At 52.7% G+C, this 26,387-nt stretch overlaps 2 protein-coding genes across 6 annotated transcripts in view; one reads left to right on the plus strand and one right to left on the minus strand.

Annotated features, from left to right (window-relative positions):
- Positions 1–11,525, plus strand: part of M1AP (meiosis 1 associated protein) — a 69,163-nt gene extending 57,638 nt beyond the window's left edge. For all 5 annotated transcript variants that reach the window (XM_072126497.1, XM_072126495.1, XM_072126493.1 and 2 more), the window contains 2 exons: positions 5,771–5,896; positions 11,383–11,525. In XM_072126497.1, the coding sequence (XP_071982598.1) occupies positions 5,771–5,896; positions 11,383–11,520 (264 nt within the window). In that variant the 3' untranslated portion in view covers positions 11,521–11,525. The remainder of the gene's footprint in view (positions 1–5,770; positions 5,897–11,382) is intronic.
- Positions 11,526–14,894: 3,369 nt separating this feature from the next.
- The window catches only part of DOK1 (docking protein 1), a 65,786-nt gene continuing 54,293 nt past the window's right edge, over positions 14,895–26,387 (minus strand). Inside the window, exon 5 of the mRNA XM_072126492.1 lies at positions 14,895–16,574. Coding sequence (XP_071982593.1) covers positions 15,330–16,574 — 1,245 coding nt within the window. The 3' untranslated portion in view covers positions 14,895–15,329. The remainder of the gene's footprint in view (positions 16,575–26,387) is intronic.

The following is a 26,387-nucleotide window of genomic DNA, read 5'->3' on the forward strand; positions in this document are numbered from 1 at the left end:
CACTGATGTCACGGTCCTACAGCCTGGCCGGTCTCCAGCAGGTGGTGTGTATACTGGTTCTCCCTGGGGCAATCCCTGGGTAATGGATGGGGAGCCCGTGGTGGTGACAGCTGTATCCAGGGATAAGACAGGCAACGTGTGCAAGCAACTTACAGTTCTTTATTGAACAACAGCTGGTAATGGGCCTAAGCGATCTCACAGCAGATTCTGGTACTGGAGTGGTCATGGAGAGCAGGTCCACAGGAATGGGTCACCAGCCTGGTAGTAGATGTAGGCTGGGATGGAGCTGTGTCCAGTTGTGGAAGCTGCAGCTCTGAGTCTCCTGACTCCTGTCCTGGGATTAGCTGAGTGTCAGCTCTGATGGTGCACTGACACTGTCTCTCTCTTCACTCTGTATGCTGGTGGTGGTCTCTAGGGAGTCCTGGGTTCCAAGAGACCTTGCCCCTCCCCGTCCAGGGGTTTTATTATCCTGGTCAGGTGGTGCATAACTCTCCAATCACACTCCAGTGCACATGGTAGAAACTCACACCCAATTAACCATTGTCTGTTCAGACAGGATCTACAGCTGCTAATTACCTCAGACTTACTGCACTATCCCTTAGGGCAGTGGTTCTCAACCTTTGTAATGCTGTGACCCCGCAATACAATTACATATGTTGCGGTGACCCTAAACCATGCGATTTGCAGTAAAAACACAATAAAATCGCAGCTCCAAAGGCTTTAGACGACCCCTGTGTTTTGGTCGTTCGACCCCTCCTGAGGTCACGACCCACAGGTTGAGAACCACTGCCTTAGGGTGATGCCATTTTGAACGCGATTTTGGCCCCATTTTTAAGCAGTCTGTCAAAAAACGCACGTGATAATGCATTTTGACTAGTTTGAATTAAGACAATTGGTCAAACCTGTCAAAAACGGATGCGTTTTTTGACAGACTGCTTAAAAACGGACCAAAAACGCGTTCAAAACGTCATGTGTGCCATCACCTTTAGGCGAGTTGCACAGGCTCACCTGCTGGGGAGAGACGGATAGAGGGCCCTATTCACAACTACCCCTTTGCCTATGCATTGGCAGGGGTGTTGCGCCTGGTTAAGAGTGCGGTTCTATGTTACAGTTACAACTGCAGCTCAATCAGTATGATCTGGCGCCCCCTGCACACTGCACAGGACACTGGACATAGTACACACTACACAGAACACTGCACATAGTACACAGAACACTGCACATAGTACACACTACACAGGACACTGCACATAGTACACACTACATAGGACACTGGACATAGTGCACACTACAGAGGACACTGCACATAGTACACACTACACAGGACACTGCACATAGTACACAGGACACAGCGCATAGTACACGCTGCACAGGACACTGGACATAGTACACACTACACAGAACACTGCACATAGTACACAGGACACTGCGCATAGTACACACTACACAGGACACTGGACATAGTACACACTACACAGAACACTGCACATAGTACACAGGACACTGCGCATAGTACACACTACACTGGACATAGTACACACTACACAGGACACTGCACACAGGACACTGCGCATAGTACACACTACACAGGACACTGGACATAGTACACACTACACAGGACATAGGACACTGGACATAGTACACACTACAGAGGACACTGCACATAGTACACACTACACAGGACACTGCACATAGTACTCAGGACACTGGACATAGTACACACTACACAGAACACTGCACATAGTACACAGGACACTGCACATAGTACACACTACACAGGACACTGGACATAGTACACAGGACACTAGACATAGTACACACTACAGAGGACACTGCACATAGTACACAGGACACTGCGCATAGTACACGCTGCACAGGACACTGCTCATAGTACACGCTACACAGGACACTGAACATAGTACACACTACACAGGACACTGGACATAGTACACAGGACACTGGACATAGTACACACTACAGAGGACACTGCACATAGTACACAGGACACTGCACATAGTACACAGGACACTGCGCATAGTACACGCTGCACAGGACACTGCTCATAGTACACGCTACACAGGACACTGAACATAGTACACACTACACAGGACACTGCACATAGTACACAGGACACTGCACATAGTACACACTATACAGGGCACTGCACATAGTACACACTACACAGGACACTGCGCATAGTACACGCTGCACAGGACACTGCGCATAGTACACACTACACAGGACACTGCGCATAGTACACACTACACAGGACACTGCGCATAGTACACGCTGCACAGGACACTGCGCATAGTACACAGGACACTGCACATAGTACACAGGACACTGCGCATAGTACACACTACACAGGACACTGCGCATAGTACACAGGACACTGGACATAGTACACACTACACAGAACACTGCACATAGTATACAGGACACTGCGCATAGTACACACTACACTGGACATAGTACACACTACACAGGACACTGCACATAGTGCACACTGCACATAGGACACTGGACATAGTACACACTACACAGAACACTGCACATAGTATACAGGACACTGCGCATAGTACACACTACACTGGACATAGTACACAGGACACTGGATATAGTACACACTACACAGAACACTGCACATAGTACACACTACACAGGACATAGTACACACTACACAGGACACTGCACATAGTGCACACTGCACATAGGACACTGGACATAGTACACACTACACAGAACACTGCACATAGTATACAGGACACTGCGCATAGTACACACTACACTGGACATAGTACACAGGACACTGGATATAGTACACACTACACAGAACACTGCACATAGTACACACTACACAGGACACTGCACATAGTACACACTACACTGGACACTGCGCATAGTACACGCTGCACAGGACACTGCTCATAGTACACGCTACACAGGACACTGCACATAGTACACAGGACACTGCACATAGTACACAGGACACTGTACACAGGACACTGGACATAGTACACACTACACAGGACACTGCGCATAGTACACACTACACAGGACACTGCGCATAGTACACTGGACATAGTACACACTACACAGAACACTGCATATAGTATACAGGACACTGCGCATAGTACACACTACACTGGACATAGTACACACTACACAGGACACTGCACATAGTACACAGGACACTGCGCATAGGACACTGGACATAGTACACACTACACAGAACACTGCACATAGTATACAGGACACTGTGCATAGTACACACTACACTGGACATAGTACACAGGACACTGCACATAGTACACAGGACACTGGATATAGTACACACTACACAGAACACTGCACATAGTACACACTACACAGGACACTGCACATAGTACACACTACACTGGACATAGTACACAGGACACTGGACATAGTACACAGGACACTGCGCATAGTACACGCTGCACAGGACACTGCTCATAGTACACGCTACACAGGACACTGCACATAGTACACACTACACAGGACACTGCACATAGTACACACTACACAGGGCACTGCACATAGAACACACTACACAGGACACTGCGCATAGTACACGCTGCACAGGACACTGGACATAGTACACACTACACAGGACACTGCACATAGTATATAGGACACTGCGCATAGTACACACTACACAGGACACTGCACATAGTATACAGAACACTGCGCATAGTACACAGGACACTGCGCATAGTACACAGGACACTGCACATAGTACACACTACACAGGACACTGCGCATAGTCATAGTACAGACTATACAGGGCACTGCACATAGTACACTCTGCACAGGACACTGCGCATAGTGGACACTACACATAGTACACGCTGCACATGACACTGCGTATAGTACACACTATACAGGACACTGCACATAGTACACACTGCACATAGTACACACTACACAGGACACTGCACATAGTACACATGACCCTGCACATAGTACACATGACACTGCACATAGTACACACTGCACATAGCACACACTACACAGGACACTGCACATAGTACACAGGACACTGCACATAGTACACGCTGCACAGGACACTGCACATAGTACACACTACACAGGACACTGCACATAGTACACACTGCAAATAGTACACATAGCACACACTACACAGGACACTGCGCATAGGACACTGGACATAGTACACACTACACAGAACACTGCACATAGTATACAGGACACTGTGCATAGTACACACTACACTGGACATAGTACACAGGACACTGGATATAGTACACACTACACAGAACACTGCACATAGTACACACTACACAGGACACTGCACATAGTACACACTACACTGGACATAGTACACAGGACACTGGACATAGTACACAGGACACTGCGCATAGTACACGCTACACAGGACACTGCTCATAGTACACGCTACACAGGACACTGCACATAGTACACACTACACAGGACACTGCACATAGTACACACTACACAGGACACTGCACATAGTACACACTATACAGGGCACTGCACATAGTACACACTACACAGGACACTGCGCATAGTACACGCTGCACAGGACACTGGACATAGTACACACTACACAGGACACTGCACATAGTATATAGGACACTGCGCATAGTACACACTACACTGGACATAGTACACACTACACAGGACACTGCACATAGTATACAGAACACTGCGCATAGTACACACTACACAGGACACTGCGCATAGTACACAGGACACTGCACATAGTACACACTACACAGGACACTGCGCATAGTACACACTACACAGGACACTGCACATAGTACACACTGCACATAGTACAGACTATACAGGGCACTGCACATAGTACACTCTGCACAGGACACTGCGCATAGTGGACACTGCACATAGTACACGCTGCACATGACACTGCGTATAGTACACACTATACAGGACACTGCACATAGTACACACTGCACATAGTACACACTACACAGGACACTGCACATAGTACACATGACCCTGCACATAGCACACACTACACAGGACACTGCACATAGTACACGCTGCACAGGACACTGCACATAGTACACACTACACAGGACACTGCACATAGTACACACTGCAAATAGTACACATAGCACACACTACACAGGACACTGCACATAGTACACTGGACACTGCACATAGTACACACTACACAGGACACTGCACATAGTACACACTACACAGGACACTGCACATAGTACACACTACACAGGACACTGCACATAGTACACCCTGCACTACGTTTGATATATGTGGCCCATTATGTGATGATATAAGCTTGGTGCCTGGGGAAGCCGATGTAAGTGATTCATCCATCTTCTTGGTTTCCTCCCAGAATGGCCATCTTACATTGTTACTGAATAGGCAGATGTGACGACTAGCCCTATGTTACCAGGCTAAGGGAGGATCTCAGATACGCAGGGCCACTACTCTGCAGAACCCAATACCCTGGATGTAGAGACACTTGCATTTATCATTTGATAGTAAAGTAATTTCCGTGTCTGTCCATCGAGAGAGTCTCCTGTGTTAGTGAAGGCAAAAGGCACTAATGAAAATGTCAGTGGTAATAAGATTTCCCACAAATGTCTACTATATAAGAAGGAGGATCCCTTTAAATGGCTTCATTTTTTCCTGTCCATGGAGGGGCCGGATTTTGCCTGTCAGTGCGATGTGGAGGTTTATGGCACATGCAGTAAGACTAAATGTCGTCTTCTTGATGCAGGATGCGCTGGGCAGATTGGAGGCTGAGCCCGTGTATAACCCCTTACAGATCAGCAGCAATCTGTACCGCCACCTGCAGGTTGCACAGAGCAGCAGACGCCAGAACTCTTTAGGACGCGGCAGACAGGTAAGGAGTTGGACACACCTAGCTTTATGCATGTGTATAATTCTACCATCAGCCGACTGGCACTCACAGACCTCTAATACTGAGGGCTTCTCAGCTGCTTATTGTCCTGCCACTAGCCATCACCTTCCAGCCACTCGTTGTGCGGCCACCACCCATCATCTTCCAGCCACTCAATGTCCTGCCACTACCCATCATCTTCCAGCCACTCAATGTCCTGCCACTACCCATCATCTTCCAGCCACTCGTTGTCCGGCCACCACCCATCATCTTCAAGCCGCTCATTGTCCTCTCACCACCCATCATCTTCCAGCCACTCATTGTCCTGCCACTACCCATCATCTTCAAGCCGCTCATTGTCCTCCCACCACCCATCATCTTCCAGCCACTCATTGTCCTGCCACTACCCATCATCTTCCAGCCACTCAATGTCCTGCCACTACCCATCATCTTCCAGCCACTCGTTGTCCGGCCACCACCCATCATCTTCAAGCCGCTCATTGTCCTCTCACCACCCATCATCTTCCAGCCACTCATTGTCCTGCCACTACCCATCATCTTCCAGCCGCTCAATGTCCTACCACTACCCTTCATCTTCCAGCCGCTCATTGTCCTCTCACCACCTATCATCTTCCAGCCGCTCATTGTCCTGCCACTACCCATCATCTTCCAGCCACTCATTGTCCGGCCACCACCCATCATCTTCCAGCCACTCGTTGTCCGGCCACCACCCATCATCTTCAAGCCGCTCATTGTCCTCTCACCACCCATCATCTTCCAGCCACTCATTGTCCTGCCACTACCCATCATCTTCAAGCCGCTCATTGTCCTCTCACCACCCATCATCTTCCAGCCACTCATTGTCCTGCCACTACCCATCATCTTCCAGCCGCTTATTGTCCGGCCACCACCCATCATCTTCCAGCCGCTCATTGTCCTGCCACTACCCATCATCTTCCAGCCACTCGTTGTCCGGCCACCACCCATCATCTTCCAGCCACTTGTTGTCCGGCCACCGCCCATCATCTTCAAGCCGCTCATTGTCCTCTCACCACCCACCATCTTCCAGCCACTCATTGTCCTGCCACTACCCATCATCTTCAAGCCGCTCATTGTCCTCCCACCACCCATCATCTTCCAGCCACTCATTGTCCTGCCACTACCCATCATCTTCCAGCCACTCAATGTCCTGCCACTACCCATCATCTTCCAGCCACTCGTTGTCCGGCCACCACCCATCATCTTCAAGCCGCTCATTGTCCTCTCACCACCCATCATCTTCCAGCCACTCATTGTCCTGCCACTACCCATCATCTTCCAGCCACTCATTGTCCTCTCACCACCCATCATCTTCCAGCCACTCATTGTCCTGCCACTACCCATCATCTTCCAGCCGCTTATTGTCCGGCCACCACCCATCATCTTCCAGCCGCTCATTTTCCTGCCACTACCCATCATCTTCCAGCCACTCGTTGTCCGGCCACCACCCATCATCTTCCAGCCACTCGTTGTCCGGCCACCACCCATCATCTTCCAGCCGCTCATTGTCCTCTCACCACCCATCATCTTCCAGCCACTCATTGTCCTGCCACTACCCATCATCTTCAAGCCGCTCATTGTCCTCTCACCACCCATCATCTTCCAGCCACTCATTGTCCTGCCACTACCCATCATCTTCCAGCCGCTCATTGTCCTCCCACCACCCATCATCTTCCAGCCACTCATTGTCCTGCCACTACCCATCATCTTCCAGCCGCTCAATGTCCTACCATAAACCTTCATCTTCCAGCCGCTCATTGTCCTCTCACCACCTATCATCTTCCAGCCGCTCATTGTCCTGCCACTACCCATCATCTTCCAGCCGCTCAATGTCCTACCATAAACCTTCATCTTCCAGCCACTCATTGTCCTCTCACCACCCATCATCTTCCAGCCGCTCATTGTCCTGCCACTACCCATCATCTTCCAGCCACTCATTGTCCTGCTACTACCCATCATCTTCCAGCCGCTCATTGTCCACCCATCACCTTCCAGCCGCTCATTGTCCTCTCACCACCCATCATCTTCCAGCCACTCATTGTCCTGCCACTACCCATCATCTTCCAGCCGCTCATTGTCCTCCCACCACCCATCACCTTCCAGCCACTCAATGTCCTGCCACTACCCATCATCTTCCAGCCACTCATTGTCCTCCCACCACCCCTCACCTTCCAGCCACTCATTGTCCTCCCACCACCCATCATCTTCCAGCCGCTCATTTTCCTGCCACCACCCATCATCTTCCAGCCGCTCATTGCCCTGCCACTACCCATCATCTTCCAGCCGCTCATTGTCCTCCCACCACCCATCACTTTCCAGCCGCTCATTGTCCTCCCACCACCCATCACTTTCCAGCCGCTCATTGTCCTCCCACCACCCATCATCTTCCAGACGCTCATTGTCCTCCCACTACCCATCATCTTCCAGCCGCTCATTGTCCTCCCACCACCCATCACTTTCCAGCCGCTCATTGTCCTCCCACCACCCATCATCTTCCAGCCGCTCATTGTCCTCCCACCACCCATCATCTTCCAGCCACTCATTGTCCTGCCACTACCCATCATCTTCCAGCCGCTCATTGTCCTCCCACCACCCATCACCTTCCAGCCGCTCATTGTCCTCCCACCACCCATCATCTTCCAGACGCTCATTGTCCTGCCACTACTCATCACCTTCCAGCCGCTTATTGTCCTCCCACCACCCATCATCTTCCAGCCGCTCATTGTCCTCCCACCACCCATCACCTTCCAGCCGCTCATTGTCCTCCCACCACCCATCATCTTCCAGCCACTCATTGTCCTGCCACTACCCATCATCTTCCAGCCGCTCAATGTCCTACCATAAACCTTCATCTTCCAGCCGCTCATTGTCCTCTCACCACCTATCATCTTCCAGCCGCTCATTGTCCTGCCACTACCCATCATCTTCCAGCCGCTCAATGTCCTACCATAAACCTTCATCTTCCAGCCACTCATTGTCCTCTCACCACCCATCATCTTCCAGCCGCTCATTGTCCTGCCACTACCCATCATCTTCCAGCCACTCATTGTCCTGCTACTACCCATCATCTTCCAGCCGCTCATTGTCCACCCATCACCTTCCAGCCACTCATTGTCCTCTCACCACCCATCATCTTCCAGCCACTCATTGTCCTGCCACTACCCATCATCTTCCAGCCGCTCATTGTCCTCCCACCACCCATCACCTTCCAGCCACTCAATGTCCTGCCACTACCCATCATCTTCCAGCCACTCATTGTCCTCCCACCACCCCTCACCTTCCAGCCGCTCATTGTCCTCCCACCACCCATCACCTTCCAGCCGCTCATTGTCCTCCCACCACCCATCACCTTCCAGCCGCTCATTGTCCTCCCACCACCCATCACCTTCCAGCCGCTCATTGTCCTCCCACCACCCATCATCTTCCAGCCGCTCATTGTCCTGCCACCACCCATCATCTTCCAGCCGCTCATTGTCCTCCCACCACCCATCATCTTCCAGCCGCTCATTGTCCTGCCACCACCCATCATCTTCCAGCCGCTCATTGTCCTCCCACCACCCATCATCTTCCAGCCGCTCATTGTCCTGCCACTACCCATCATCTTCCAGCCGCTCATTGTCCTCCCACCACCCATCACCTTCCAGCCGCTCATTGTCCTCCCACCACCCATCATCTTCCAGACGCTCATTGTCCTGCCACTACTCATCACCTTCCAGCCGCTTATTGTCCTCCCACCACCCATCATCTTCCAGCCGCTCATTGTCCTCCCACCACCCATCACCTTCCAGCCGCTCATTGTCCTCCCACCACCCATCACCTTCCAGCCGCTCATTGTCCTCCCACCACCCATCATCTTCCAGCCGCTCATTGTCCTGCCACCACCCATCATCTTCCAGCCGCTCATTGTCCTCCCACCACCCATCATCTTCCAGCCGCTCATTGTCCTGCCACCACCCATCATCTTCCAGCCGCTCATTGTCCTCCCACCACCCATCACCTTCCAGCCGCTCATTGTCCTGCCACTACCCATCATCTTCCAGCCGCTCATTGTCCTCCCACCACCCATCACCTTCCAGCCGCTCATTGTCCTCCCACCACCCATCATCTTCCAGACGCTCATTGTCCTGCCACTACTCATCACCTTCCAGCCGCTTATTGTCCTCCCACCACCCATCATCTTCCAGCCGCTCATTGTCCTCCCACCACCCATCACCTTCCAGCCGCTCATTGTCCTCCCACCACCCATCATCTTCCAGCCGCTCATTGTCCTGCCACTACCCATCATCTTCCAGCCGCTCATTGTCCTCCCACCACCCCATCACCTTCCAGCCACTCATTGTCCTACCACCACCCATCATCTTCCAGCCGCTCATTGTCCTACCACCACCCATCATCTTCCAGCCACTCATTGTCCTGCCACCACCTATCATCTTCCAGCCGCTCATTGTCCTGCCACCACCCATTATCTTCCAGCCGTTCATTGTCCTGCCACTACCCATCACCTTCCAGCCGCTCATTGTCCTCCCACCACCCATCACCTTCCAGCCGCTCATTGTCCTGCCACCACCCACCATCTTCCAGCCGCTCATTGTCCTGCCACCACCCATCATCTTCCAGCCACTCAATGTCCTGCCACTACCCATCATCTTCCAGCCGCTCATTGCCCGGCCACCACCTATCATCTTCCAGTCGCTCATTGTCCTGCCACTACCCATCATCTTCCAGCCGCTCATTGTCCTCCCACCACCCATCACCTTCCAGCCGCTCATTGTCCTCCCACCACCCATCATCTTCCAGACGCTCATTGTCCTGCCACTACTCATCACCTTCCAGCCGCTTATTGTCCTCCCACCACCCATCATCTTCCAGCCGCTCATTGTCCTCCCACCACCCATCACCTTCCAGCCGCTCATTGTCCTCCCACCACCCATCATCTTCCAGCCGCTCATTGTCCTGCCACCACCCATCATCTTCCAGCCGCTCATTGTCCTCCCACCACCCATCACCTTCCAGCCACTCATTGTCCTACCACCACCCATCATCTTCCAGCCGCTCATTGTCCTACCACCACCCATCATCTTCCAGCCACTCATTGTCCTGCCACCACCTATCATCTTCCAGCCGCTCATTGTCCTGCCACCACCCATTATCTTCCAGCCGTTCATTGTCCTGCCACTACCCATCACCTTCCAGCCGCTCATTGTCCTCCCACCACCCATCACCTTCCAGCCGCTCATTGTCCTGCCACCACCCACCATCTTCCAGCCGCTCATTGTCCTGCCACCACCCATCATCTTCCAGCCGCTCATTGTCCTACCACTACCCATCACCTTCCAGCCGCTCATTGCCCTGTGGTCAGCTGTCACCACCTTCGATTTCTCCTGATCGTTTCTCTCATGGCAGTTGTACACATCTATACACATGTGGTAAATCACTACTTCCTCTTCCAGGTCGTTCACCCCAGTGGCAGGGCCAGGGCTACCATTGCCCCCTTACAGTTTAAGGGTCCTGGTCTGAACATGCGCAGATGTGGAGAAAATGACATCCCATCCCCTAAGAGAAGACTTCTGTGTGATAAAGAGGACTGATCCCAGTATTTTGCACTAATTGTTATTTATCACTTTCAACAACTTCATGGATCTGTGTGTGTATGAGGACAGTGCTGTACAGTGACGCTGCAGGATCTGTGTGTGTATGAGGACAGTGCTGTACAGTGGCTGCAGGATCTGTGTGTGTGTATGAGGACAGTGCTGTACAGTGACTGCAGGATCTGTGTTTGTGTATGAGGACAGTGCTGTACAGTGACACTGCAGGATCTGTGTGTGTGTATGAGGACAGTGCTGTACAGTGACTGCAGGATCTGTGTGTGTGTATGAGGACAGTGCTGTACAGTGACTGCAGGATCTGTGTGTGTGTGTGTATGAGGACAGTGCTGTACAGTGACTGCAGGATCTGTGTGTGTATGAGGACAGTGCTGTACAGTGACTCTGCATGATCTGTGTCTGTGTATGAGGACAGTGCTGTACAGTGACTGCAGGATCTGTGTGTGTATATGAGGACAGTGCTGTACAGTGACTGCAGGATCTGTGTGTGTGTATGAGGACAGTGCTGTACAGTGACTGCAGGATCTGTGTGTGTGTATGAGGACAGTGCTGTACAGTTACTCTGCAGGATCTGTGTGTGTGTATGAGGACAGTGCTGTACAGTGACTACAGGATCTGTATGTGTGTATGAGGACAGTGCTGTACAGTGACTGCAGCATCTGTATGTGTGTATGAGGATAGTGCTGTACCGTGACTCTGCAGGATCTGTGTGTGTGTATGAGGATAGTGCTGTACAGTGACTCTGCATGATCTGTGTCTGTGTATGAGGACAGTGCTGTACAGTGACTCTGCATGATCTTTGTCTGTCTATGAGGACAGTGCTGTACAGTGACTGCAGGATCTGTGTGTGTGTATGAGGAAAGTGCTGTACAGTGACTGCAGGATATGTGTGTGTGTATGAGGACAGTGCTGTACAATGACTCTGCATGATCTGTGTCTGTGTATGAGGACAGTGCTGTACAGTGACTGCAGGATCTGTGTGTGTGTATGAGGACAGTGCTGTACAGTGACTGCAGGATCTGTGTGTGTGTATGAGGACAGTGCTGTACAGTTACTCTGCAGGATCTGTGTGTGTGTATGAGGACAGTGCTGTACAGTGACTGCAGGATCTGTATGTGTGTATGAGGACAGTGCTGTACAGTGACTGCAGGATCTGTATGTGTGTATGAGGACAGTGCTGTACAGTGACTGTAGGATCTGTGTGTGTGTATGAGGACAGTGCTGTACAGTGACTCTGCAGGATCTGTGTGTGTGTATGAGGATAGTGCTGTACAGTGACTGCAGGATCTGTGTGTGTGTGTATGAGGACAGTTCTGTACAGTGACTCTGCAGGATCTGTGTGTGTGTGTATGAGGACAGTGCTGTACAGTGACACTTCAGGATCTGTGTGTGTGTATGAGGATAGTGCTGTACAGTGACTGCAGGATCTGTGTGTGTGTATGAGGACAGTGCTGTACAGTGACTCTGCAGGATCTGTGTGTGTGTATGAGGACAGTGCTGTACAGTGACGCTGCAGGATCTGTGTGTCTATGAGGACAGTGCTGTACAGTGACTGTAGGATCTGTGTGTGTGTGTATGAGGACAGTGCTGTACAGTGACGCTGCAGGATCTCTGTGTGTGTATGAGGACAGTGCTGTACAGTGACTGCAGGATCTGTGTGCGTATGAGGACAGTGCTGTACAGTGACTGCAGGATCTGTGTGTGTGTATGAGGATAGTGCTGTACAGTGACTGCAGGATCTGTGTGTGTGTATGAGGACAGTGCTGTACAGTGACTGCAGGATCTGTGTGTGTGTATGAGGACAGTGCTGTACAGTGACGCTGCAGGATCTGTGTGTCTATGAGGACAGTGCTGTACAGTGACTGTAGGATCTGTGTGTGTGTATGAGGACAGTGCTGTACAGTGACGCTGCAGGATCTATGTGTGTCTATGAGGACAGTGCTGTACAGTGACAGCAGGATCTGTGTGCGTATGAGGACAATACTGTACAGTGACACTGCAGGATCTGTGTGTGTGTATGAGGACAGTGCTGTACAGTGACTCTGCATGATCTGTGTCTGTGTATGAGGACAGTGCTGTACAGTTACTCTGCAGGATCTGTGTGTGTATGAGGGCAGTGCTGTACAGTGACACTGCAGGATCTGTGCGTGTGTATGAGGATAGTGCTGTAAGGTGACGCTGCAGGGTCCGTGTGTGTGCATGAGGACAGTGCTGTACAGTGACTCTGCATGATCTGTGTGTGTGTATGAGGACAGTGCTGTACAGTGACTGCAGGATCTGTGTGTGTGTGTGTATGAGGACAGTGCTGTACAGTGACACTGCAGGATCTGTGTGTGTGTATGAGGATAGTGCTGTACAGTGACTGCAGGATCTGTGTGTGTGTGTGTATGAGGACAGTACTGTACAGTGACTGCAGGATCTGTGTGTGTGTATGAGGACAGTGCTGTACAGTGACTGCAGGATCTGTGTGTGTGTATGAGGATAGTGCTGTACAGTGACTGCAGGATCTGTGTGTGTGTGTGTATGAGGACAGTGCTGTATAGTGACTGCAGGATCTGTGTGTGTGTGTATGAGGACAGTGCTGAACAGTGATGCTGCAGGATCTGTGTGTGTGTATGAGGATAGTGCTGTACAGTGACTGCAGGATCTGTGTGTGTGTATGAGGACAGTGCTGTACAGTGACTCTGCAGGATCTGTGTGTGTGTATGAGGACAGTACTGTACAGTGACTCTGCAGGATCTGTGTGTGTGTGTGAGGACAGCGGTGTACAGTGACTCTGCAGGATCTGTGTGTGTATGAGGACATCTCATCCACATAGCTCTCCACAGTGCTGCACCTCATCCACATAGCTCTGCACAGTGCTGCACCTCATCCACAAATCTCTGCTCAGTGCTGCACCTCATCCACAAATCTCTGCTCAGTGCTGCACCTCATCCACATAGCTCTGCACAGTGCTGCACCTCATCCACATAGCTCTGCACAGTGCTGCACCTCATCCACAAAACTCTGCACAGTGCTGCACCTCATCCACATAGCTCTGCACTGTGCTGCTCTTCATCCCTCCAATAATTACTTTCTTCCTTAATTTGAAACTTCCACTCTACAGGACTTCTCCTGAGATGCACCTACTCTCTGGAATGCACTACCTTTCACTATCTTGGTGTCTTATATATTGCTACAAGGTACTGCCATGCTGTGTATGTGTTACAGATACTTTAGTGGTCCCAGCACTGAGCCTTGATGTGAAAATCTATGAATATGAACAAGTATGGACAAAGTATAGATGCAAGTATAATAATACTGAGTGACTACCATGCGGAAGATCTCCAGAGAGCGTTATCCACTGTGCACCACGTGGATCATTGTAAACAGAACAATTTATTCAGTATATAATATAAATATACAATGTCATCCAGGAGAAGTCCTTCTACCTGTGGTACAGATAGTTTCTGCTGGGACAACCAGGAAGTAACCATCAGCCCTACACAGAATACATGGTGGGAACCTTGTGAAGATGAATGGATACGGGCAATTGATCCCCACAGTAATTCCCAAAAAGGAACAGAGCTCCATAACCGAGACAGAAAAGAAGAAGCTAGCAATGGATGGAGACGGAGAACTCTCTCTACCACCTATGGACGGACTTCCTACACAACTATGTCCATGATCAGCAGCTTTATGACCTCCACCTTCCTCGGTAGTTGTGCTTGCAGCCTTGAAGAACAACAATGATGTCTGTTCCTGATCATAAGGATATACCATATCTAGAAAACATTATAGCATCGGCATTCATGTCACAAAACCCCCATATCTTCATAGATCAGATCAGCCGAAACTTCCTTCCCAGGAGCTGATTGTGGGCCGCTTCTCTTGTTGTCCATATCCTCCGGCTGAGAATTATTTGGTGGAGTCCCTGGTTGTAGATTGTTGGATGTGGACGGCAGGACGTGTGATTTGCCTGTCATTGGTAGAGGTGGTGTGGTTTGTGGTTTTGGAGGCAGGGGTGGTGAAGGTTTTGGCTTTGCCTCCTTGTTCTCCACACTTCCTATTTTTATGACTTGACTGTAGATGGCTTCTGTATTTCCATTGTTATTATTGTTGTTGGATTGTACACATTGAGTCGGCACCCTCTCAGCGTCATCTTCTTTCCCAGCTGGTTTCAGAATAAGCTTTCCTTGAGGCTTTGGGGCAGGAATTGGCTTTGGACCAGCTATTTTACGTGGTTGGCTTCGTTTACTTGGGAAGTTTGGCACAGAGTAGTCATCGGAATTGGGATTGTATGGGAATTCATAGCCCATCTTTTCATCATCGGCTTGCTTTCTCCAGGCCGCAGCCTCGGTGTGTACCTCTGAGTAAAGCTGAGAAGGACCACTTGTTTTTGCCATGCCCTCAGGTTCATCGTAAATGTGTTCCTCGTGGCTTTTTGGCAGTTTTGGTTGTGTGCTGATACTTCCACCTACAACCTCATAACCAGCATGTTCATAGAGGTCGGAGTAGAGAGGAGAGGCAGCACTTTTCTCCTTGTGTAACCTTGCATCTTGACCAGCCACACTATCCACGGGGTCTGAATACAATGGATCAAAATGAGGGTTGAACCCCTTGACAGAATCTTTTGGCTCTGAATAAACCTGCAGGTGATCAGCGTTCCCAGAAAAACAACTTACAGACCGAGAGACTGGAGAGCGTGGTGGAGTGTTGGTCTTTCCAGTTATAACACTTACTGATGAGGGTTCAAGCAGGTGCTGGGATTGAACAGGTTTGGTTGATGGGAGATTGGGAAGAGCTCTTCCTTTAAGCAACTTCTCCTCTGCATCTTTTCGAGCCTGGATATCAGATCCACCTGAGTCAGATCCCAAAGAGGTGTTGTCTGTAGGAGTTTCTGTGTCTAGTGTTGGACAGCTGAGTCGGTTTTCTGAACCTTGCTGAGCACGGATTGAACTTTCCACTTTCTGAAAAATCTCATGACCTTGTGATGTTTCAAACGTAAAATTTCCAGGACCAGACTGACATCTTCTGCCGGCTTCAAATGAGAACATGACCTAAAAGAGACAAATGGATTAGAATTGTATTAAGTCATCAAGTCTGTGCAATCACTGGCCAGAGCTACGGACACTGTGCAATCACTGGCCAGAGCTACGGACACTGTGCAATCACTGGCCAGAGCTACGGACACTGTGCAATCACTGGCCAGAGCTACGGACACTGTGCAATCACTGGCCAGAGCTACAGACACTGTGCAATCACTGCCGCAGCTACGGACACTGCAATCACTGGCCAGAGATACGGACACTGTGCAATCACTGGCCAGAGCTACGGACACTGTGCAATCACTGGCCAGAGCTACGGACACTGTGCAATCACTGGCCAGAGCTACGGACACTGTGCAATCACTGGCCAGAGCTACGGACACTGTGCAATCACTGGCCAGAGCTACGGACACTGTGCAATCACTGGCCAGAGCTACGGATACTGTGCAATCACTGGCCAGAGCTACGGACACTGTGCAATCACTGGCCAGAGATACGGACACTGTGCAATCACTGCCGCAGCTACGGACACTGTGCAATCACTGGCCAGAGCTACGGACACTGTGCAATCACTAGCCAGAGCTACGGACACTGTGCAATCACTGGCCAGAGCTACGGACACTGTGCAATCACTGGCCAGAGCTACGGACACTGTGCAATCACTGGCCAGAGCTACAGACACTGTGCGATCACTGGCCAGAGCTACGGACACTGTGCGATCACTGGCCAGAGCTACGGTCACTGTGCGATCACTGGCCAGAGCTACAGACACTGTGCAATCACTGCCGCAGCTACGGACACTGTGCAATCACTGGCCAGAGCTACGGACACTGTGCAATCACTGCCGCAGCTACGGACACTGTGCAATCACTGGCCAGAGCTACGGACACTGTGCAATCACTGGCCAGAGCTGCGGACACTGTGCAATCACTGGCCAGAGCTACAGACACTGTGCAATCACTGGCCAGAGCTACGGACACTGTGCAATCACTGGCCAGAGCTACGAACACTGTGCAATCACTGCCGCAGCTACGGACACTGTGCAATCACTGGCCAGAGCTACGGACACTGTGCAATCACTGGCCAGAGCTACGGACACTGTGCAATCACTGGCCAGAGCTACGGACACTGTGCGATCACTGGCCAGAGCTATGGACACTGTGCAATCACTGGCCAGAGCTACGGACACTGTGCAATCACTGCCGCAGCTACGGACACTGTGCAATCACTGGCCAGAGCTACGGACACTGTGCAATCACTGGCCAGAGCTACGGACACTGTGCAATCACTGGCCAGAGCTACGGACACTGTGCAATCACTGGCCAGAGCTATGGACACTGTGCAATCACTGCCGCAGCTACGGACACTGTGCAATCACTGCCGCAGCTACGGACACTGTGCAATCACTGGCCAGAGCTACGGACACTGTGCAATCACTGGCCAGAGCTACGGACACTGTGCAATCACTGGCCAGAGCTACGGACACTGTGCAATCACTGGCCAGAGCTATGGACACTGTGCAATCACTGCCGCAGCTACGGACACTGTGCAATCACTGCCGCAGCTACGGACACTGTGCAATCACTGGCCAGAGCTACGGACACTGTGCAATCACTGGCCAGAGCTACGGACACTGTGCAATCACTGGCCAGAGCTACAGACACTGTGCGATCACTGGCCAGAGCTACAGACACTGTGCAATCACTGGCCAGATCTACGGACACTGTGCAATCGCTGCCGCAGCTACGGACACTGTGCAATCACTGGCCAGAGCTACGGACACTGTGCAATCACTGGCCAGAGCTACGGACACTGTGCGATCACTGGCCAGAGCTACAGACACTGTGCGATCACTGGCCAGAGCTACGGACACTGTGCGATCACTGGCCAGAGCTACGGTCACTGTGCAATCACTGGCCAGAGCTACAGACACTGTGCAATCACTGCCGCAGCTACGTACACTGTGCAATCACTGGCCAGAGCTACGGACACTGTGCAATCACTGGCCAGAGCTACGGACACTGTGCAATCACTGGCCAGAGCTATGGACACTGTGCAATCACTGGCCAGAGCTACGGACACTGTGCAATCACTGGCCAGAGCTATGGACACTGTGCAATCACTGCCGCAGCTACGGACACTGTGCAATCACTGGCCAGAGCTACGGACACTGTGCAATCACTGGCCAGAGCTACGGACACTGTGCAATCACTGGCCAGAGCTACGGACACTGTGCAATCACTGGCCAGAGCTACGGACACTGTGCAATCACTGGCCAGAGCTATGGACACTGTGCAATCACTGGCCAGAGCTATGGACACTGTGCAATCACTGGCCAGAGCTACGGACACTGTGCAATCACTGGCCAGAGCTACGGACACTGTGCAATCACTGGCCAGAGCTACAGACACTGTGCAATCACTGGCCAGAGCTATGGACACTCTGCAATCACTGGCCAGAGCTACGGACACTGTGCAATCACTGGCCAGAGCTACGGACACTGCAATCACTGGCCAGAGCTACGGACATTGTGCAATCACTGGCCCAGCTACGGACACTGTGCAATCACTGGCCAGAGCTACGGACACTGTGCAATCACTGGCCAGAGCTACGGACACTGTGCAATCACTGGCCAGAGCTACGGACACTGTGCAATCACTGGCCAGAGCTACGGACACTGTGCAATCACTGGCCAGAGCTACGGACACTGTGCAATCACTGGCCAGAGCTACGGACACTGTGCAATCACTGCCGCAGCTACGGACACTGCAATCACTGGCCAGAGCTACGGACACTGCAATCACTGCCGCAGCTACGGACACTGCAATCAATGGCCAGAGCTACAGACACTGTGCAATCACTGGCCAGAGCTACGGACACTGTGCGATCACTGGCCAGAGCTACGGACACTGTGCGATCACTGGCCAGAGCTACGGACACTGTGCAATCACTGGCCAGAGCTACGGACACTGTGCAATCACTGCCGCAGCTACGGACACTGTGCAATCACTGGCCAGAGCTACGGACACTGTGCAATCACTGGCCAGAGCTACGGACACTGTGCAATCACTGGCCAGAGCTACGGACACTGTGCAATCACTGGCCAGAGCTATGGACACTGTGCAATCACTGCCGCAGCTACGGACACTGTGCAATCACTGCCGCAGCTACGGACACTGTGCAATCACTGGCCAGAGCTACGGACACTGTGCAATCACTGGCCAGAGCTACGGACACTGTGCAATCACTGGCCAGAGCTACAGACACTGTGCGATCACTGGCCAGAGCTACAGACACTGTGCAATCACTGGCCAGAGCTACGGACACTGTGCAATCGCTGCCGCAGCTACGGACACTGTGCAATCGCTGCCGCAGCTACGGACACTGTGCAATCACTGGCCAGAGCTACGGACACTGTGCGATCACTGGCCAGAGCTACGGACACTGTGCGATCACTGGCCAGAGCTACAGACACTGTGCGATCACTGGCCAGAGCTACGGACACTGTGCGATCACTGGCCAGAGCTACGGTCACTGTGCAATCACTGGCCAGAGCTACAGACACTGTGCAATCACTGCCGCAGCTACGTACACTGTGCAATCACTGGCCAGAGCTACGGACACTGTGCAATCACTGGCCAGAGCTACGGACACTGTGCAATCACTGGCCAGAGCTACAGACACTGTGCAATCACTGGCCAGAGCTATGGACACTCTGCAATCACTGGCCAGAGCTACGGACACTGTGCAATCACTGGCCAGAGCTACGGACACTGTGCAATCACTGGCCAGAGCTACGGACACTGCAATCACTTGCCAGAGCTACGGACATTGTGCAATCACTGGCCCAGCTACGGACACTGTGCAATCACTGGCCAGAGCTACGGACACTGTGCAATCACTGGCCAGAGCTACGGACACTGTGCAATCACTGGCCAGAGCTACGGACACTGTGCAATCACTGGCCAGAGCTACGGACACTGTGCAATCACTGGCCAGAGCTACGGACACTGTGCAATCACTGCCGCAGCTACGGACACTGTGCAATCACTGCCGCAGCTACGGACACTGTGCAATCACTGGCCAGAGCTATGGACACTGTGCAATCACTGCCGCAGCTACGGACACTGTGCAATCACTGCCGCAGCTACGGACACTGTGCAATCACTGGCCAGAGCTACGGACACTGTGCAATCACTGGCCAGAGCTACGGACACTGTGCAATCACTGGCCAGAGCTACAGACACTGTGCGATCACTGGCCAGAGCTACAGACACTGTGCAATCACTGGCCAGAGCTACGGACACTGTGCAATCGCTGCCGCAGCTACGGACACTGTGCAATCACTGGCCAGAGCTACGGACACTGTGCAATCACTGGCCAGAGCTACGGACACTGTGCGATCACTGGCCAGAGCTACAGACACTGTGCGATCACTGGCCAGAGCTACGGACACTGTGCGATCACTGGCCAGAGCTACGGTCACTGTGCAATCACTGGCCAGAGCTACAGACACTGTGCAATCACTGGCCAGAGCTACGGACACTGTGCAATCGCTGCCGCAGCTACGTACACTGTGCAATCGCTGCCGCAGCTACGTACACTGTGCAATCACTGGCCAGAGCTACGGACACTGTGCAATCACTGGCCAGAGCTACGGACACTGTGCAATCACTGGCCAGAGCTATGGACACTGTGCAATCACTGGCCAGAGCTACGGACACTGTGCAATCACTGGCCAGAGCTATGGACACTGTGCAATCACTGCCGCAGCTACGGACACTGTGCAATCACTGCCGCAGCTACGGACACTGTGCAATCACTGGCCAGAGCTACGGACACTGTGCAATCACTGGCCAGAGCTACGGACACTGTGCAATCACTGGCCAGAGCTACAGACACTGTGCAATCACTGGCCAGAGCTACGGACACTGTGCAATCGCTGCCGCAGCTACGGACACTGTGCAATCACTGGCCAGAGCTACGGACACTGTGCAATCACTGGCCAGAGCTACGGACACTGTGCGATCACTGGCCAGAGCTACAGACACTGTGCGATCACTGGCCAGAGCTACGGACACTGTGCGATCACTGGCCAGAGCTACGGTCACTGTGCAATCACTGGCCAGAGCTACAGACACTGTGCAATCACTGGCCAGAGCTACGGACACTGTGCAATCGCTGCCGCAGCTACGTACACTGTGCAATCGCTGCCGCAGCTACGTACACTGTGCAATCACTGGCCAGAGCTACGGACACTGTGCAATCACTGGCCAGAGCTACGGACACTGTGCAATCACTGGCCAGAGCTATGGACACTGTGCAATCACTGGCCAGAGCTACGGACACTGTGCAATCACTGGCCAGAGCTATGGACACTGTGCAATCACTGCCGCAGCTACGGACACTGTGCAATCACTGCCGCAGCTACGGACACTGTGCAATCACTGGCCAGAGCTACGGACACTGTGCAATCACTGGCCAGAGCTACGGACACTGTGCAATCACTGGCCAGAGCTACGGACACTGTGCAATCACTGGCCAGAGCTATGGACACTGTGCAATCACTGGCCAGAGCTATGGACACTGTGCAATCACTGGCCAGAGCTACGGACACTGTGCAATCACTGGCCAGAGCTACGGACACTGTGCAATCACTGGCCAGAGCTACGGACACTGTGCAATCACTGGCCAGAGCTATGGACACTCTGCAATCACTGGCCAGAGCTACGGACACTGTGCAATCACTGGCCAGAGCTACAGACACTGTGCAATCACTGGCCAGAGCTACGGACACTGCAATCACTGGCCAGAGCTACGGACATTGTGCAATCACTGGCCCAGCTACGGACACTGTGCAATCACTGGCCAGAGCTACAGACACTGTGCAATCACTGGCCAGAGCTACGGACACTGTGCAATCACTGGCCAGAGCTACGGACACTGTGCAATCACTGGCCAGAGCTACGGACATTGTGCAATCACTGCCGCAGCTACGGACACTGTGCAATCACTGCCGCAGCTACGGACTGCCATGACTGCCACAGCTATGGTCCTTTTATAATCAATCCCTGATTAGAGATGAGTGAGTATACTTGTTCGAGCTTGATGCTCGTTCGAGTATTAGTGTATTCGAAAACGCCTCGTTGCTCGGACGAGTATTTTGCTTGCTCGGAATCGAGCTTTTACTTGAGGAAACACAGTGAAGAACACATTGCAGATGTTTCCGTACATCTGCTAACTTATCCGAAGACATTAATGCCGAACGGGGTTCTTCACAATAGTTTGTGAAGAACAATGGATGTCATTTATTAAGGGCCCGATTCGCGTTTTCCCGACGTGTTACCCGAATATTTCTGATTTGCACAGATTTTCCCTGAATTGCCCCGGGATTTTGGCGCACACGATCGGTTTGTGGCGCATTGGCATGCACGCAACGGAAATCGGGGGGCGTGGAAAAACCGCCGCATTTAAAAAAAAAAATTGGTTGCACGGGCCATACTCACATGCACCACGATGAAGACGATGAACTCTGGTGGACATCGGGCGCAGGACCTTCATGAATCGCCGGAAGACCCGCGAATGGACCGGGCAAAGTAAATGTGCTCCAATATGTGTGGCAGATGTTTAACACGGGTCATTCTCCTTTTTGAAGTTCCACGAATATTCCATTGAATAAAAAAAAACGAACATACAGGACTGACTTCCTTATTTCTCAATAAAATGACACATTTTATTGCAGAGCCTTGGTCCCCTTAAAAAATGCTCGAGTCTCCCATAGTGTGGTCACCCCAGAGCTACGGACACTGTGCGGTCACCCCAGAGCTACAGACACTGTGCGGTCACCTCAGAGCTACAGACACTGTGCGGTCACCCCAGAGCTACGGACACTGTGCGGTCACCCCACAGCTACGGACACTGTGCGGTCACCCCACAGCTACAGACACTGTGCGGTCATCCCAGAGCTACGGACACTGCGCAGTCACCCCAGAGCTACGGACACTGCGCAGTCACCCCAGAGCTATGGACAGTGTGCGCTCACCCCAGAGCTACGGACACTGTGCGCTCACCCCAGAGCTACGGACAGTGTGCGCTCACCCCAGAGCTACGGACACTGTGCGGTCACCCCAGAGCTATGGACACTGTGCGCTCACCCCAGAGCTACGGACACTGTGCGCTCACCCCAGAGCTACGGACACTGTGCGCTCACCCCAGAGCTATGGACAGTGTGCGCTCACCCCAGAGCTACGGACACTGTGCGCTCACCCCAGAACTACGGACACTGTGCGGTCACCCCAGAGCTACGAACACTGTGCGCTCACCCCAAAGCAATGGACACTGTACGGTCACTTCAGAGCTATGGACACTGTGCGCTCACCCCAGTGCTATGGACAGTGTGCGCTCACCCCAGAACTACGGACAGTAAGCGCTTACCCCAGAGCTACAGATACTGTGCGCTCACCCCAGAACTACGGACAGTGGGCGCTTACCCCAGAGCTACAGACACTGTGCGCTCACCCCAGAACTACGGACACTGTACGGTCACCCCAGAACTACGAACACTGTGCGGTCACCCCAGAGTTACGAACACTGTGCGGTCACCCCAGAGCTACGGACACTGTGCGGTCACCCCAGAGCTATGGACAGTGTGCGCTCACCCCAGAGCTACGGACACTGTGCGCTCACCCCAGAGCTACGGACACTGTGCGGTCACCCCAGAGCTACGAATACTGTGCGCTCACCCCAGAGCTGCGGTCACTGTGCGGTCACTGCTGCAGCTACAGACACTGTGCGGCCACCTCAGAGCTACAGACACTGTGCGGTCACCCCAGAGCTACGGACACTGTGCGGTCACCCCACAGCTACGGACACTATGCGGTCACCGAACAGCTACAGACACTGTGCGGTCACCCCAGAGCTACGGACACTGTGCGGTCATCCCAGAGCTACGGATACTGTGCGGTCATCCCAGACCTACGGATACTGTGCTGTCACCCCAGAGCTACAGACACTGTACGGTCACTTCAGAGCTATGGACACTGTGCGCTCACCCCAGAGCTATGGACACTGTGCACTCACCCCAGAGCTACAGACACTGTGCGGTCACCCCAGAGCTACGGACACTGTGCGGTCACCCCAGAGCTACGGACACTGTGCGGTCATCCCAGAGCTACGGATACTGTGCTGTCATCCCAGAGCTACAGACACTGTACAGTCACTTCAGAGCTACAGACACTGTGGCTAACCCCAGAGCTATGGACCCTGTGCACTCACCCCAGAGCTATGGACACTGTGCACTCACCCCAGAGCTACAGACACTGGGGGTCATTTACTAAGGGCCCGATTCGCGTTTTCCCGACGTGTTACCCGAATATTTCCGATTTGCGCTGCTTGTACATGAATTGCCCCGGGTTTTTGGCGCACGCGATCGGATTGTGGCGCATCGGGGCCGGCATGCGCGCGACAGAAATCGGGGGGCGTGGCCGAACGAAAACCCGACGTATTCGGAAAATCCGCCGCATTTAAAAACCGAAAATGTGTCGCTTGGGGAGCGCTCACCTTCACCTTCTATGGGATGGTGCATTCCGGGGCGTTAAGATTATTTTCGGCGCTGCAGCGCCACCTGGTGGACGGCGGAGGAACTACCATCTTAAATCCCAGCCGGACCCGAATCCTGTGCAGAGAACGCGCCGCTGGATCGCGAATGGGCCGGGTAAGTAAATGTGCCCCACTGTGCGGTCACCCCAGAGCTACGGACACTGTGCGGTCAACCCAGAGCTACAGACACTGTGCGGTCACCCCAGAGCTACGGACACTGTGCGGTCACCCCAGAGCTACAGACACTGTGCGGTCACCCCAGAGCTACGGACACTGTGCGGTCACCCCAGAGCTACGGACACTGTGCGGTCACCCCAGAGCTACGGACACTGTGCAGTCACCCCAGACCTACATACACTGTGCGGGCACCCCAGAGCTACGGACACTGTGCGGTCACTGCTGCAGCTACAGACACTGTGCGGTCACCTCAGACCTACAGACACTGTGCGGTCACTCCAGAGCTACAGACACTGTGCGGTCACCCCAGAGCTACAGACACTGTACGGTCACTTCAGAGCTATGGACACTGTGCGCTCACCCCAGAGCTATGGACACTGTGCGCTCACCCCAGAGCTACAGACACTGTGCGGTCACCCCAGAGCTACGAACACTGTGCGGTCACCCCAGAGCTACAGACACTGTGCGGTCACCCCAGAGCTACGGACACTGTGCGGTCACCCCAGAGCTACGGACACTGTGTGGTCACCCCAGAGCTACGGACACTGTGCGCTCACCCCAGAACTACGGACAGTGTGCGCTTACCCCAGAGCTACAGACACTGTGCGCTCACCCCAGAACTACGGACACTGTGCGGTCACCCCAGAACTACGAACACTGTGCGGTCACCCCAGAGCTAAGGACAGTGTGCGCTCACCCCAGAGCTACGGACACTGTGCGGTCACCCCAGAGCTACGGACACTGTGCGGTCACCCCAGAGCTACGGACACTGTGCGGTCACCCCAGAGCTACGAATACTGTGCGCTCACCCCAGAGCTGCGGTCACTGTGCGGTCACTGCTGCAGCTACAGACACTGTGCGGTCACCTCAGAGCTATGGACACTGTGCGGTCACCCCAGATCTACGGACACTGTGCGGTCACCCCAGAGCTACAGACACTGTGCGATCACCCCAGAGCTACGGATACTGTGCTGTCACCCCAGAGCTACAGACACTGTACGATCACTTCAGAGCTATGGACACTGTGCGCTCACCCCAGAGCTATGGACC

Source organism: Engystomops pustulosus, chromosome 1, assembly GCF_040894005.1.
Source record: "Engystomops pustulosus chromosome 1, aEngPut4.maternal, whole genome shotgun sequence".
Classification (NCBI taxonomy): domain Eukaryota; kingdom Metazoa; phylum Chordata; class Amphibia; order Anura; family Leptodactylidae; genus Engystomops; species Engystomops pustulosus.